Source organism: Hevea brasiliensis, chromosome 13 (assembly GCF_030052815.1).
Source record: "Hevea brasiliensis isolate MT/VB/25A 57/8 chromosome 13, ASM3005281v1, whole genome shotgun sequence".
Taxonomy (NCBI): domain Eukaryota; kingdom Viridiplantae; phylum Streptophyta; class Magnoliopsida; order Malpighiales; family Euphorbiaceae; genus Hevea; species Hevea brasiliensis.
The window spans coordinates 90,674,432-90,688,722 of NC_079505.1; the positions used below are offsets into that span (position 1 = coordinate 90,674,432).

General features: G+C 33.4%; 2 protein-coding genes across 8 annotated transcripts; both read left to right on the top strand.

Annotated features, from left to right (window-relative positions):
• The first annotated feature begins 1,212 nt into the window (after window positions 1-1,212).
• Window positions 1,213-8,181, top strand: LOC110665713 (reticulon-like protein B22). 4 transcript variants are annotated; one of them, XM_058132903.1, is made up of 4 exons: window positions 1,213-1,599; window positions 1,852-1,993; window positions 2,396-2,465; window positions 6,207-7,873. In XM_058132903.1, exons 1-4 carry the CDS (start codon window positions 1,406-1,408, stop codon window positions 6,380-6,382), a joined length of 582 nt encoding a protein of 193 aa, XP_057988886.1. In that variant the 5' UTR covers window positions 1,213-1,405; the 3' UTR covers window positions 6,383-7,873. The 4 variants fall into 4 exon arrangements, with proteins under 4 accessions (XP_057988886.1, XP_021681632.1, XP_021681634.1 ...); XM_021825940.2 differs by lacking the exon at window positions 6,207-7,873 and adding an exon at window positions 7,885-8,181 and having other exon boundaries at window positions 1,221-1,599; window positions 2,396-2,444; XM_021825942.2 differs by lacking the exon at window positions 6,207-7,873 and adding an exon at window positions 3,404-3,660 and having other exon boundaries at window positions 1,224-1,599.
• A 1,192-nt stretch (window positions 8,182-9,373) lies between these two features.
• LOC110665714 (RNA pseudouridine synthase 3, mitochondrial) lies at window positions 9,374-13,168 on the top strand. 4 transcript variants are annotated; one of them, XM_021825945.2, is made up of 10 exons: window positions 9,374-10,048; window positions 10,489-10,840; window positions 10,949-11,014; window positions 11,139-11,297; window positions 11,459-11,506; window positions 11,595-11,675; window positions 11,890-12,006; window positions 12,130-12,231; window positions 12,375-12,488; window positions 12,675-13,168. In XM_021825945.2, the coding sequence occupies exons 2-10, from the start codon at window positions 10,541-10,543 to the stop codon at window positions 13,047-13,049; spliced, it is 1,362 nt and encodes a 453-aa protein (XP_021681637.2). In that variant the 5' UTR covers window positions 9,374-10,048; window positions 10,489-10,540; the 3' UTR covers window positions 13,050-13,168. The 4 variants fall into 4 exon arrangements, with proteins under 4 accessions (XP_021681637.2, XP_021681636.2, XP_021681635.2 ...); XM_021825944.2 differs by having other exon boundaries at window positions 9,399-10,048; window positions 10,530-10,840; window positions 12,330-12,488; XM_021825943.2 differs by having other exon boundaries at window positions 9,415-10,048; window positions 12,330-12,488.
• Window positions 13,169-14,291: the final 1,123 nt, after the last annotated feature.

The following is a 14,291-nucleotide window of genomic DNA, read 5'->3' on the forward strand; positions in this document are numbered from 1 at the left end:
CTTATTGTTTGGAGGAGCCAAGTCTACTACTCCATCAAATGAAACTGTACATCATAAACAACAGCTACTGAAGTTTTCTTTTAAGACTTTAATACCACTCCAGTAATACTTTATTAAAGCTTATTGTTTAAGTTTTAATGCTATTTTTTTTTTTAAATTAAATTAAATTTGGTTGTGATGCAAAAAAGTTAGCTCTATAGTTTTAAATTTCAAATGAATTTTAATTTTAGAATTCATTTTAAATGAATGTTAATTAGAATTGAGTTGAAAGGAATTTTATTGTTTGATACTACGTCGCTTAATGCAGTTGAATTTCTTCTAGTTTATATATTTAGTATAATTTTATATTTGAAATTTATTTATTCTCACTTATTAAAAATTATAATTTTATACTCTATTACCTAATAAATTTATAATAACTTACAAACATGTAAAATAATTAACAGTACAATATAAATAATATTATTGCTAAGTGCATAATAAATTTAAATATTAAAAATTAATACAAAATTATAAAATATCTTAAATAATTGTCATGATAACTGATCTTTTTATTGCTCTATGTATTAGACAATTTAAGAGAAACATATTAATTAATTATAAAAAAAACGCATTAATTAAGCGAGAATTTTGGAACGAAATACATATATGGCTTTGTAATGCCACCTATTTTTTTTTTTTCTTTTATAGAGAAAGGCATTTATTTTCTTTTCATTCTACAGAATAAAAGGTAATTATGAGAAATTAATAAGAATATAAAATAAATAGGAGGCGAAGGATTGAGAGAAATAATATAGAAATTTTAATCACTACAATATTATTTTAAATTTTTTCACATTTAATAAAAATTATTTTTGAACTATAAAATTAATTTTTTTTAATCAAATAGACAAAACGTGTTTTTTTAATTGTAAAAAAAAAAAAAAAAAAAACTTTTTGAGTGAGACGATTATTACCTTATAGATCAAAGTCTGCCATTAAATAATTTCATTAGTTCTTAATTAATCCTTCCTATGAATCTATCATCGAATTATAGTGAATCTTCAAAGAATAATCATAAAAACAATCTATTTACAATCGACCCACTCATTCACTGTAAATAAAAATAATATGGAGTTATTAATTCCAATGCAGGGAGTTGAACAGAGGTTAGACCCCTCTAAATTTCAAAGTTTACCACAATACCACCGAGCTCAACGGTAAATAGATAAAACGTCATGGAACTTCGTAAAACTCGACGGAATTCAATTCAACCGAACACACCCGTAAGCTCTGTTTGCTTCCTCGTGAAAAAAGAAAAAAAAAAAAAGTGCAATTCTTGAATGTAGAAAAGTCCACGGTCTGCCCGATAAAAAGGTTATGGATTTGGACATGGAAAGAAAGATTCAATCTTTGTAACCGAGAGATGGAGAGTAACACAAATAACAATAAGAGAAGCGAAATCGGGAAGCCGATGGTTGGATTGATATGCGGTACGTTGGTGTACTATCACTGTGCGTATCGGAATGCCAGCCTTCTCTCTTTGGTTTCCGATGTTCTCATCGTCCTCCTCTGCTCCCTCGCCATTCTCGGTCTGCTCTTCCGACAGATGAACATCTCGTATGTTTATTTCTTCTATTTTGAACTGTTAATGCAAATTTCAATAATTTTGATCCTTTATATTTTTCCATAAACCTAAGTGCTTGTTTGGCTCGCCTGGGATAGGGCTGTCCTTTGCACTTCTTTTGGTTTCCTCGAAAGAATCAAATTTTCTTTTGGATTTCCTAAAAAAGAATCTAATTTTCTGTATTAGGATATGATCCCAACGATGATTTTCTTGTCTACGGAATATTGATAAAAATGGTTTTGTAGGGTTCCGGTTGATCCACTTGAGTGGCAGATCTCTCAGGACACTGCTAACAGCATCGTCGCATGGTTTGCTAATACAATAGGGGCGGCTGAGTCTGTCTTGAGGGTTGCTGCAACTGGGCATGACAAGAGGCTATTCTTCAAGGTTAAACTTTTTCCACTTAAATCTAAGTTCTTCAAAGATTTAACAAGTACCTGTGGTTCCATCCAATGGCTAGCATCAAAGATTTTCTAACCAAGCAATCGTAATCATTCTTTTTAATACGTTGAGCTTTGGCTACAGGATTCCTCATCCCCAACTAAGCAAGTTTAGGATAGGCTGAATTTATTGTCTCGATCCCTTAGTTGTTTAATGTTGCATCTTTACTAATGCTTGTCCTTTGAGTTTGATATCTTCACTAAAAACTTATTGGAAAGATTTTTTTTCCATCCAGTCTGCATGATGCTTTTGTTTTTCTTTGCTTATCATCATCTTTGTTGTTCCATGAAAATGATAGAATTCTCTCATATGGGCCAGAATGTTAATAATGTGTATGTTTTTCTTCAGGTTGCCATTTGTCTGTATATTCTATCAGCTTTGGGACGATTGGTCTCAGGTTTTACTGTTGCTTATGCTGGTATGTACGCTTTACACATTTGACTGCAAGTGACTTTCATTACTAGTTTGATTCTTATTGGAGTTTAGTTCACACATTAAAGTTCCCTCCCTTCTAAAAAAAAGTTGAAAATCACATAGGTAACGTTCTAGAATCTACTCATCTCCCAAAAATTCGTCTCTCCCACCCTTCATCCCAAAAAGAATGTGGAAAATTCGAAAAGTAAAAGAAGAGGAATAAGAGGAAAAAAGAAAAAAACTGAAGGAAAGAACAAAAGGGAAATAGTTTTCCCAAACTTACACCACAATAATTGCTTTTCCCACATGTAGCTGACTTCATTTCAATGCAGTAGTGAATCTGTTGGACCAAAACTTTTGTTGAATGGGGCTTCTTTTTCATGGATTCATGCTTAAACTCCCCATTTGTTTAGTTTACTGCCTGTGCTTGTTGGTTACCTTACCAACAGGGCTAGTCTTTATTTGCTGAAATAACTTGGGACAGAACTAAGATTCTCTGCTACTCGAGATTTGAACTCTCATAACGGAGGCAGAATTTTTAATTAGAGGGGCCCAATTAAAAATGAATATCACCTTTAAAAATAAACACACACACATTTATATATATATATATATATATATATATATATATATATTCAATTCAAGCACTAAACAAAATGTATTGGAGAGTTAATTTTAATTTAAAATGGTTTATGATGCTGAGCATAAATTAACTCTGAAATTTCTCTAGTATTATCAGTCTCTTAATAAACAATGACTGTGATAGTTAATTAAAAGATAAGTTAAAGACTAACATGTGGCAAAGCATTGGTTTGTAGTAATTAGTATATAATTGACTAAGTTGGATGCTGAAGAAGGAAGAAAACTTGACCTGAGAAATTCCAGTTCTTGATATAAGGGTCTTATATCAATCTACACAACCCACCTCTTATATTATTTCAGGAAAACAAAAGTGAAGAGATTGTTCTCATCTTAGCTGGAATGACCTCTATGCAATGCACTAGAGCTTCCAATGTAGCGTGGTGGCCACATATTTTACCTAACAAGGAGGAAAGAAGGAAAATGCAGTGGTGAATAAAGTCTATTAGAGTAGCTGGTGATCAATCATGACACAGAAAACAGAAAAATCTAGTCTGAAATGCATATTTATAAGAAAAAGGAGATGTTGAAGATCTCCATTTAATGTTTATTGCAAATTATAGCTCATTTAGCCATATATTGCCTGGTACATGATGATCTGGTGGGAACCAGAATTGTTAAAGATAGGGTCACTCAGATAATGATTGATATTTTCATACAGATAGGGAAGGGAGGGGGGGGGGGAGGGGGGGGGGGGTGGTGGTGGTGGTGGTGTGTTGTTGGTGTGGTGGGGAGAAAGGCTGAACTCAAGCCCCTAGTCCAAAACTTCCCGTAATGAACTCAAGGCCCCAGCAAGCTGTAAATTACTAATAAATTAGAATTAACAAAGAAAGCGATTGCAGACTAGATTAGTGTTAACTCTAAATTAGATTTAACTCTCCAATACAAGAAAGGCTGAACTCAAGCCCCGGGTCCAAAACTTCCCGTAATGAACTCAAGGCCCCAGCAAGCTGTAAATTACTAATAAATTAGAATTAACAAAGAAAGCGATTGCAGACTAGATTAGTGTTAACTCTAAATTAGATTTAACTCTCCAATACAAGAAAGGCTGAACTCAAGCCGCGAGTCCAAAACTTCCGTAATGAACTCAAGGCTGACAAGCTGTAAATTACTAATAAATTAGAATTAACAAAGAAAGCGATTGCAGACTAGATTAGTGTTAACTCTAAATTAGATTTAACTCTCCAATACAAGAAAGGCTGAACTCAAGCCGCGAGTCCAAAACTTCCTGTAATGAACTCAAGGCGTCAGAAATTACTAATAAATTAGAATTAACAAAGAAAGCGATTGCAGACTAGATTAGTGTTAACTCTAAATTAGATTTAACTCTCCAATACAAGCTGTAAATTACTAATAAATCCCTGATTTTTTTGAAATTTTCAGGGGCCCTAGTGTGGCTCCATCCCTATGAGGGAAGGATTTTACCATTCGAATGTGAAATTTGTTTAAATCTTCCATAATATTATTGTCTGTGTGACACCCCTTACCGGTCTATAGTGTAGCCGAGCAAGTTATGCCACTCAGTGTGCCGAAGCACCAATTTATGTTTCTATTTACAATTTATCCATTTTTAATTCATTTATTTTCAATTTTTGATAAATTTGAATTTTTCCGCAAATTTTATAGAAAATCCGGCAGAGTGCCCGCTGTAAATTGGAAAAACAGTTACCTGTTTAAAAACACTTCCAATATAATTTCCAAATCCAAACTCCATCATACACATTTCAAGTCAATCTCAAAATCTCAATCTCAAATCACAATACTATTTTCAAAACTTTTCTGTTCACTTCATCACTGGAAACATATTTATAAATATTTCTCGACATTTCATTTATCAACATACATTATGCAGAAAATTTCAATAATATGAAATTTCATATATTTACATTAATACATAACTACAAGAGTTTATAGTTACAATCCAAACTAATACAAAATGCCAAAATATAAAATGCTCCCAAAATCCTATGTTCTACCATATGCACTGCAGGTGTGAGGTGACTTGGAACTCCGAATGCAAATCTGAAGGCTCACCCGGTCTGATGTCTGCTGGGCTCACCAGCTAGGTCTCCAGTACCTGCGCGTGGCAAAAGCGACGCGCTAAGCAATTCTGCTTAGTGGTGACAATATAAAATAAAATAAAATAAAATAAAATGAATATGCAGAATGTGTGTTTACATTTTTGGTAGACTTAATTTCTGATATTATTTGCAGTATTATTCGATTAAAATTTGGTAAGATTTATTATCATTGCCCGAGTAACCCATACTAGTCGACTGGACTGGATAAACGGGTAAACTGGCTCTGAATACTAAGTACCTCGGACCATCACACCATTGGTCATATAGTGTCTCCCGGTGTGCAACAGAACAGCTAATAAGCTGTAATAATTATCGGGGTTAAAACCCAAGTGTACAACTCAAATAACATAGCAAAAGGCTATTATGTCACAGAATGGCATGGGAAGCCATGAAACACAGAATGGCATGAAGCCATATGCAGTACTGCTAACAGAACCCTATTGGCATGCCAAGCTATCCAAACCAATCTTGTTAGGTATACTAGGGCATTTTACACTTTTAAGTTTCACAATTTTTGGAATTTAAGTTTTAGTGTTACTATTCCATTCATTGGTCAACAAAAATGTTGACTTTTGCATAGGCAATAGGTACATTGGTTCTAATATCATCAACATACCACATTTTGCATTCAAAATTTGTTGTTATTGGTTGTCAATACCATTTCTAAACTTAATGTTAGTTGGGCAGAATTTTCAGTTTTTATGCTTTGTCTTTACTGTTCCATTGGTCAATTTTGCAGTGGGAATTTGGCAAACTGATCAACATGAAAGTTGTTCCTTATTTTGTCTAGTTGCATTTCTTTTTTTGAATCACTCCATTTGGAGTTTTGTAGCTCAAATTATGGTCCAAAAACCACAATTGGCCGGATTGAAATTCTGTCCAGAATTTCTGGACTAACCATAACTACAGTGTAATGAACAGTGACTGCAACTCACTTGTTGAACAGGTTCTGGTCATAATTTGGGTTAGGTTTCTTCATGAAAGTTTTTGGTCTATATCTCAGCTTGTTGCTGGTAAATTTTCAGGTCAGTTGGACCTTTCTACACTGATTTATGGCCAAATGACTAAACATTGTTCATTTGGTCATTTTGCCCAGGCAGACTGCAGGTCACCGGGATTAGGACAAGCTTTTGGTCCACTTAGTTTGGTTTGGTTTTATTGGCATGGTTTCTTCACCAAAGTTGTGCCATTATGTGTCTAGTTTCATGTCCAATTGGCTTTGCACCAATTGAACCTCTATAATTCAAGTTATGGCTGCCTAAACCTGCTGGATTCAAGTCCAATTCTGCAGGTCACTCCAATTCTGTAGGTCACTCTAATGGCAGCCACACCAAACTCAAATCCCATCACTCAACACACTTCATTTTTTATTTAAATAGAACTAAATGGTCACTGATTGACCATTAATACCTATTTTCATCATCACATGGTCAAAGTCTCATTTTTTCGCCCCAAACCCTAACTCACACATTACCATTCATACATTTACATACCTTCCATTGTCCTAAGTATTGTATTAATGTTAAAGGCAGCCAAATTACAATTTAACTCTAAGAAATCTTCAAAACTCTACTAGGTTCAAGGCTGCCCAAAATTTTGGGATGGACATACACAAGATATTTAGCAAATTTTTTTACAATTTTGCACTCAATTATACTTATTCAACATCAATTTGAAGAGAAACATAAGTTTAAGTCACTAACCTCATAGGGAGCTAATCCAAAGCTTGTAAGAACTCTTTCTTTTTAATTCCTTTTGCCCCCAAAAAACTCACCAAGATGATAGAACAATTTTTTGTTTTGCTAGGTTAGGGTTTTATGGTGTGAAAGTTAGGGAAAATCAAGCTTTGAAAGCTTGTTTATGGTGGCCATGGAGGAGTGGTTTACGGCAAGGAAAAGAAGAAGGGAGAGGAAGTCTGATTTTTTGTTCATTTTCCATCTCATTTGTCTCTTTTAAGTAAGCTTATGCCATGTGTCAACTTTGGGTTGGTTGGGAGAATCTTAATGACATCGTTATGATGTCATAAGTCTATTTTCTTTCATTTTCTCTTCATTTCTTGTCTAATTAATTTCAATTAAATTTTTAACAACATTTAATCATATTTTATGTTATATAAATTATTTATTTAACTGGACAAGTTGGTCAAAAATCATCTCTAAAGACGAAATGACCAAAATGCTCTCCGTTTGGTTTAACGGGCCAATATTGTCTGTACCAATTGAAAAAATTTTCTAAGCATTTCCTTGGCATTCTAATGCCATAAGAACCTCAATAACACTTCTCTGGAGTCCCAATAATTATTTTATAATTTTTTCCCCGGGTCTAGGGCTCCTAGTTGCGAGAACCGCAACTTCTCACTAGATTACTCATCGCTAGGGCACCGGCTCATTTAACTTGGTTGTATTTTATTTCTAAAATTTTTCCTAAATTTTCCTTATTAATATTTGAGTTAATTATAGTTCATCACTTTAGTTTAAATATTTTTTCGGACATTCTAACTGTCCGGACCGACACTGATCACCGGAACAGTAGACTGTACGGACTAACTAAAGTGAGTATGTTACAGTCTGGCTTTTATGCATGTAATTAATTTGTATTGCTGTCTTTTTTTAATAAAATGCATAATACTCAGAACAGCCATTGCTATATGATCTATAACATGCAGCTGACCTGTTCAATTTTTTTATTTTTCCCTTATAACAGCATTATGCCTGTTCTGTCTCTATATTCTTACTGAGAAATCACAATCAAGCAGCAGTTTTTTCTCTCGGATTCGAAGGGGTAGTAATGGTACTTCATTAGAGTTAGATAGCATGTAGATTGCAAGACATCTCTTGTGTTATTCAATTGAGAGTTAAGAATGCTGTAAATATGAGATTGTATTCAAGTCGCCCTGCTTTAGTTCAGGGAAACATTATCCTTTGACAACCTTTTATGGTTGGTTTTAGAAATTAAATTGGAATTTAATTTCCGGGATAAAATTATAGTTTTTTGTTGGTATGAGAGGATGTCACATTTGTATATTGAAATAACTTGAATGTGTTCAAAAATATGGTAAAAATTGTTTGGTACGCATCAAGATGAATGGAGGACCAAAATTTCTTGCGCAGCTTATATATTTTTTTGTCAGAACTGGCAATGTGCATACATTTAGAAAAAAAAAAAAGAATGGCCCTATCCCATTATTGTCTATGTAAACAGAGGTATATCCAAACCTGGATTTCAGGAATCAACCTCCAGCTAGGTAATTGCCACTTTCCACCTTATGTTTGTGGCTAACGATTCCAACATTTGCCCCAAAAGGAACTTACGCTAAATCTCCTGAAGTGCTGATGCCATGGTGGACACTCATCCTACACTCCTCTTCTAACATGATTGATTTGCCAGCGAAAAATTGCTATTTCTAGCACAATGGCGCTACAGTAGATAATTAGGTATACGACGCGTCTTATCTTTATGAAAAATTGCCTGATATACTAAAAATATAAGTTCTCTCCAATGCCTACTGGTATCAACTCTCCCAAGTTCATGTTGGTTACTCGGTTTGCTAATTATAATTTAGGAAAGACTGAAATAAAACTCAAGATTACCAAATGAAAGCCCATTATGATGCAAGATAAATTGCACATTTGCATTGCGTCATCTATGTCATCGTCTTGTGCATGTGTGCTCTATCATTACCATGCTAATGCAGAAAGAACAACATTCTTTTTTAATGGCATTCTGGATAAGTCAAAAGCAAATCTTTATATCCACAAGCACAAATGCACAATTAATTCTTAGGTCCTCACCTGCAAGAGCTCCAACCAAGAGCATCTCTGGACAGTTTAATGACTTTTCTTTGATTGACAGTAAGATTTCTTCATGGCCTCGCACATGAAATAGTAACACGCACTGTATGGAAGCATACCAATTGAAGACTAGGGTATAAAAGGAAATTCAACGCTAATATCAATTTTGAAAATCCTCAACACTGAAACTATTAGAAGAATTAACCCCAAATAATACAAAAAGCCGTAATAAAACCAAACAAGAAAGGGTAAATTGAAGTGAAACAAAAATAGGAATAACAAAACACATACTCTGGTCCTTTGTTTGAATTCAAGAAGAAAATCTAGAGTGAAAACAAAAAAGTAATTTCACAAAATTTTTTTGATTAAAATGTTAAATAAATAAAGAAAATAAGAAGAAATGAAGTTATATTTTTCAATTTTCTTTTTTTATTAATTTAATTTTTTTTTACTTTAAAATAAAAAATAAAATACTATTTACATTAAAATTAATTATGTACACTTAAAATTAATATTTACAATAAATACTATTTACATTAAAATAAACATAATTTATGCTTTCGATCAGTATAAACAACGAAAAACAAGAGTAGAAGAAAAAGAGGTTGATGGTAGAATAGAAACAGGAAGAAGAAACGTGCCTGAGAAGGAACATGGACGGATATGAAACAAAGATATTTATGTTTGCATAGGGCTTTTGTGATTTGCAGTGATGAAATTGGGCGCTTTTTTACCGTAGTCTGTGTCTCTCTGCCTGGGGGCCGACCTGACTTCCTCCACCACAGATACTGTTTCCTTTGCTTTTATTGAGAAAGTCTAGCGTAAGAGTGTGACATCTACCCACGCAATTCATCGGCGGCGATTGTTGATTTCTAAGAATTATTTTTATTTTCTAAACCCCGATGCTGTCAATGATATCTTATCATAAAATCCAAACTGTATAAGATTCTGCAAACCATTTGATTAATAAGGGAATTAAAAGAGAAAAAAAAAAAAAAAAAAAAGAGGACCAAACCAAACAAGAATACTTCTCTGGCCAACTTCATCAGAGCTGTTAGCTCAGCAACAATTGTCGGGTATATTTTCTGAACACCACATGTTTGTCTATTTGTCTCTATGAGTTTTCATTTGTCTTTTCATTGTTTTTTCACCTTTAAATTGGATACAGGCCTGGTCTTATGCTTAGACTAATTTCCCTTGTTACATTATATTCTTCATGTTTTATCTATTGTGTTAGCACTAAGATATTTTTCTTCGTAACTTTAGCTGTATTGATTCATCATTCATCATTAAGGTTTTGGGTGCGTTAACCACCCGATGCTTAACTGAAAATGGTTTCACTAGATAATCAGTTGATAACGTTCGAAGACCCTTTTTATTTTATTTTTTTTTTCCGTAATTATTAGTTTTACTTTACGTGTTGGCTCCAAGCCAGACTATAAGGATTAAGTGACGGATTGGCCCGTTAAACTAAGAGCAAATGGAATTGTTCACATTGTCTTTTCTTTGTTCTTAGGCCTCTCTCCCTCTGTTACTTTTTGATCTTGCATTCTTTAGCTTGCTGAACAATGTGGAAGAACGTTCATTTCAAGCAGTTGTTATCAAAGGTTAGAAGCTACTCAAGAATAGTTCCTCCACCAGCCGCCTATGTGAAACCAGTTATCAGAGTCTCTAATAATATTGCCCATTTGGGCTCTCCAAAAGATAGTCCCAAGCCACGCCAGCTCCTATCCTTGCCTCCATTTCCCCACCTCCCTTTGCCTGGAAAGAATTTGTTGACATCTCATGTCACCGCTATTAGTTGGCTCAAATATTATTTCAATGAAATCCCCGACTCTGCTATCCAATCACATTTTAACAAGGGCCTTGTGAGTATATAATTCTTACCACCTACCCTTCTCTCTCTTTCTTTCTTTGTCGTCAGTTAAAAATCCTGATTTGCCTATTGCTACCCTCTTTTCGGCTTTTCCTACCAGGTCCAAATGGAGTGCCCAAGTGGTAGTAACTCCATCAAACAGGGAGGACCAACATCTATGAGAAAGGTATGCTTGTATGTATAGTCAATTATTCTAATTATGATTCTGTCTCTTTTGTTTCTTTCCGCTTCTCTGTGAACTTATGTGATTCTATGTGGGTTTAATATTCTACAACATAGCTTGCTTACAGATTAAACCTAATGACATCATGGAGGAAGGAGCAAGAATTCATATACCTGTATCAGTGGCTGAGACTAGGATTTCCAAGAGGTTTGGCATCATACCAAGTGGAACTTTATATCCAAACGCTGATGAGATTGAATATTTACAAAGGCTTGTCGAGTACAAGGCATGTCTGAATGTGACTTCTATTTCCCTTTTCTCTAACAGTATTTCTGAATATTTTGCTATGCTAGTTTTAGCTTGGTTAATGCTATGTGCCAAAATTTTGTGTTTGTAGTATTTTTGCTATATATTAATATTTTTAACAATTTGTTATTCAAATTTTAGGACTCCGCTATAGTTGTTCTAAACAAACCCCCAAAATTGCCTGTCAAGGTTAGAATATGTAGCCTCATTATTTATTCTAATTGATTTTTGTACAGATCTGTTGCCTGGTGATTATTTTTGTATCATAATTTGTTAGGGGAATTTGCCAGTTCACAATAGCATGGATGCATTGGCAGCTGCAGCTTTGTCTTATGATTATGATGAGGGCCCTAAATTGGTAAGGTCCTCTCCTCATCAAGTGATTCATAATCATAGAGAGGTGTTCATGTTCATTTTCTAAGTTGTTTGCCAAATGTGAAAATTTCTATTTTGGATTTCTTTATCTCTTGTTCTATTTTACTTTATTTTTTCAAATTTGAGTTAGTGTTTTCTTGTTCTTTGAAATCTCCAAAATGTGGATGTAGTTGTTATCATGTAAATATTTTTACTAGGTGCATCGCCTCGACACCGAGAGCAGTGGTCTTATTTTATTGGGGAGAACAAAAGAAAGCATTGGTCTTCTTCACTGGTTATTTAATGACCTAAATAAACCAAATTCCTGGTGTAAGGTACTTCTGTTATTGGTCTTGTTATGTAAACAAGGGTATGCGTCTCTTAAGATAAATAAGGAGAGAGAATTTAATGCTTCCACCTTTTGGTTTGTAACAATAATACATGTTGGGCAATTTTAGGCTTGGAATGATGCATGTGAAGCAATGTATCAAAGGTATTGGGCGTTGGTTATAGGCACTCCCACAGAAAAGGAAGGCTTAATTCAAGCTCCTCTTACAAAGGTTATTTCTCTGTGCGTGTGTGTACGGAAGCAATAATTGTCATCTCTTGGGACATCTTCAAGGACAACATGATTTGTTCCAGTTGTTGCTTATTGTAGGTGCTTCTTAATGATGGGAAGACTGACAGAGTTGTCTTGGCTCAGCATTCAGGTTTGGAGGCTTCCCAAGAAGCTTTAACTGAATATCGAGTGTTAGGTCCTATAATAAATGGATGTTCGTGGATTGAGCTCCGTCCACTCACGAGCCGAAAGCATCAGGTACTATGAACAAAGCTATTTCTTTTTTCTTTTTTTTTTCCCCTTTTGGTTGGGGGGGGGTGGTTGTGACTAGTGGTGGGGTTGATGTTGGATTGCCTAACATCATATTGATAACAATGCTTAGAAACTACATGATTCCACATGTATTGATCATTGGTGATTTTGTTTATTCAATGTTCTATACAGCTGCGGGTGCATTGTGCTGAAGCTCTTGGGACTCCCATTGTTGGCGACTACAAGTATGGTTGGTTTGTGCACCAGAGATGGAAGCAAATGCCTCGAGTTGATATTGAGCCATTTTCTGGGAAACCATACAAGTTGCGGAGGCCAGAAGGTCTAGATGTTCAGAAGGGAAGCGTGTTGTCAAAGGTCCCCTTGTTACATCTCCACTGTAGGGAACTCGTGCTTCCAAACATTGCAAAGTTTGTTGATGTTTTAAATCAAAAGTCTGAAAGCCTCTGCCTACCAGTTGATGCAAAGCCAGATCTTCTTCGGTTTGTGGGATCAATGCCAAACCACATGAAAATTAGTTGGAATCTCATGTCCTCTTATTTGGTGTAAGGATATCAGGGATTTTTATTTATTTATTTATTTATTTATTTATTTAAGTTTTGTAGAGCTTGACCGATGTAGACTTCTTGATGGTGTATCAATATTTGTTATTAATTTTGTTTTGTGAATTCCAGTCCCAGCTAGGAGTTTCCATCCAAGGAATGAACATTTGCGTCATCTGCAAAATGTTTTGGGCAGTATTTGTCATAGTCAATAAAATTTAAAAATATGTGAATAATCATAAAAAAATTATAATATATTTACTTTAAAACTTCATACTAATAGAAAATACAAAAAGAAATGTTTTATTCTACACAAATATTATAAAATTCATGCAACACATACACTACACAGCATAACAATTTTTAATTATATTTACATTAATTTATTGTTGAAAGAAGAAGGAAAACACAATACATTTACTTTTAGACATTACTACAAGCAAAATCAATATTAAAATATAAAATTTAATTAAATTCTATGTAACTCATATTTTATATAATTTCATACTTAAAATTCATTTAAGTCTACTTTCTAAAATAGCATAAATAGTAAATAATAAATTTTTTTTCTAAATTGTTTAATTCTTGAACCAAATACATGAGACAATAATATATTTGTAAAATTGTTTGACTGTCAAATTAAAAACTAATTTTTTTTCACTCCAAAATTAAAATTGATTAATAGAGGATATTATAACTAATATTTCTTGTTAGCATAATAAGAACAAATCTAGCCTTAAAAAATAAATTATGAGAATTACAATATCATTATTTTTAATAATTCTAGAAATCAAATATAATAACAATGGTTTATTCAATTCCAACAAAAGTAATATTTGACAACAATCATATATATATAAGAATCATAATGACATGATTTTGATAATGTGAATTTTAGCAATTTTAAGGACCGATAATAAATACAAGAGGACAAAAATACAACTTTTAAGATACAAATGAAAATACAGGAGGATAAAATATACAAGAGGACCAATAAAATGGCATTTCCATCTTTTTATTTTTTTTTTTATGGATTGTGATTTAAAGATACAAATGAAAGACAACTTTTAAATTGTTTTTTTAAGAATATAAATAAGATAAAAACTAACTCATTTTATTTAAGTCAAGATTTATACAGATAAATATTAAATTTTAAAAAGAAAATTTTATAAATTTAATATTTTTAAAGTAATATTATTTTAATAAAAAAAAATAGCCCATTTAGCAAGTGGTAGCTTCATCCTCGTAC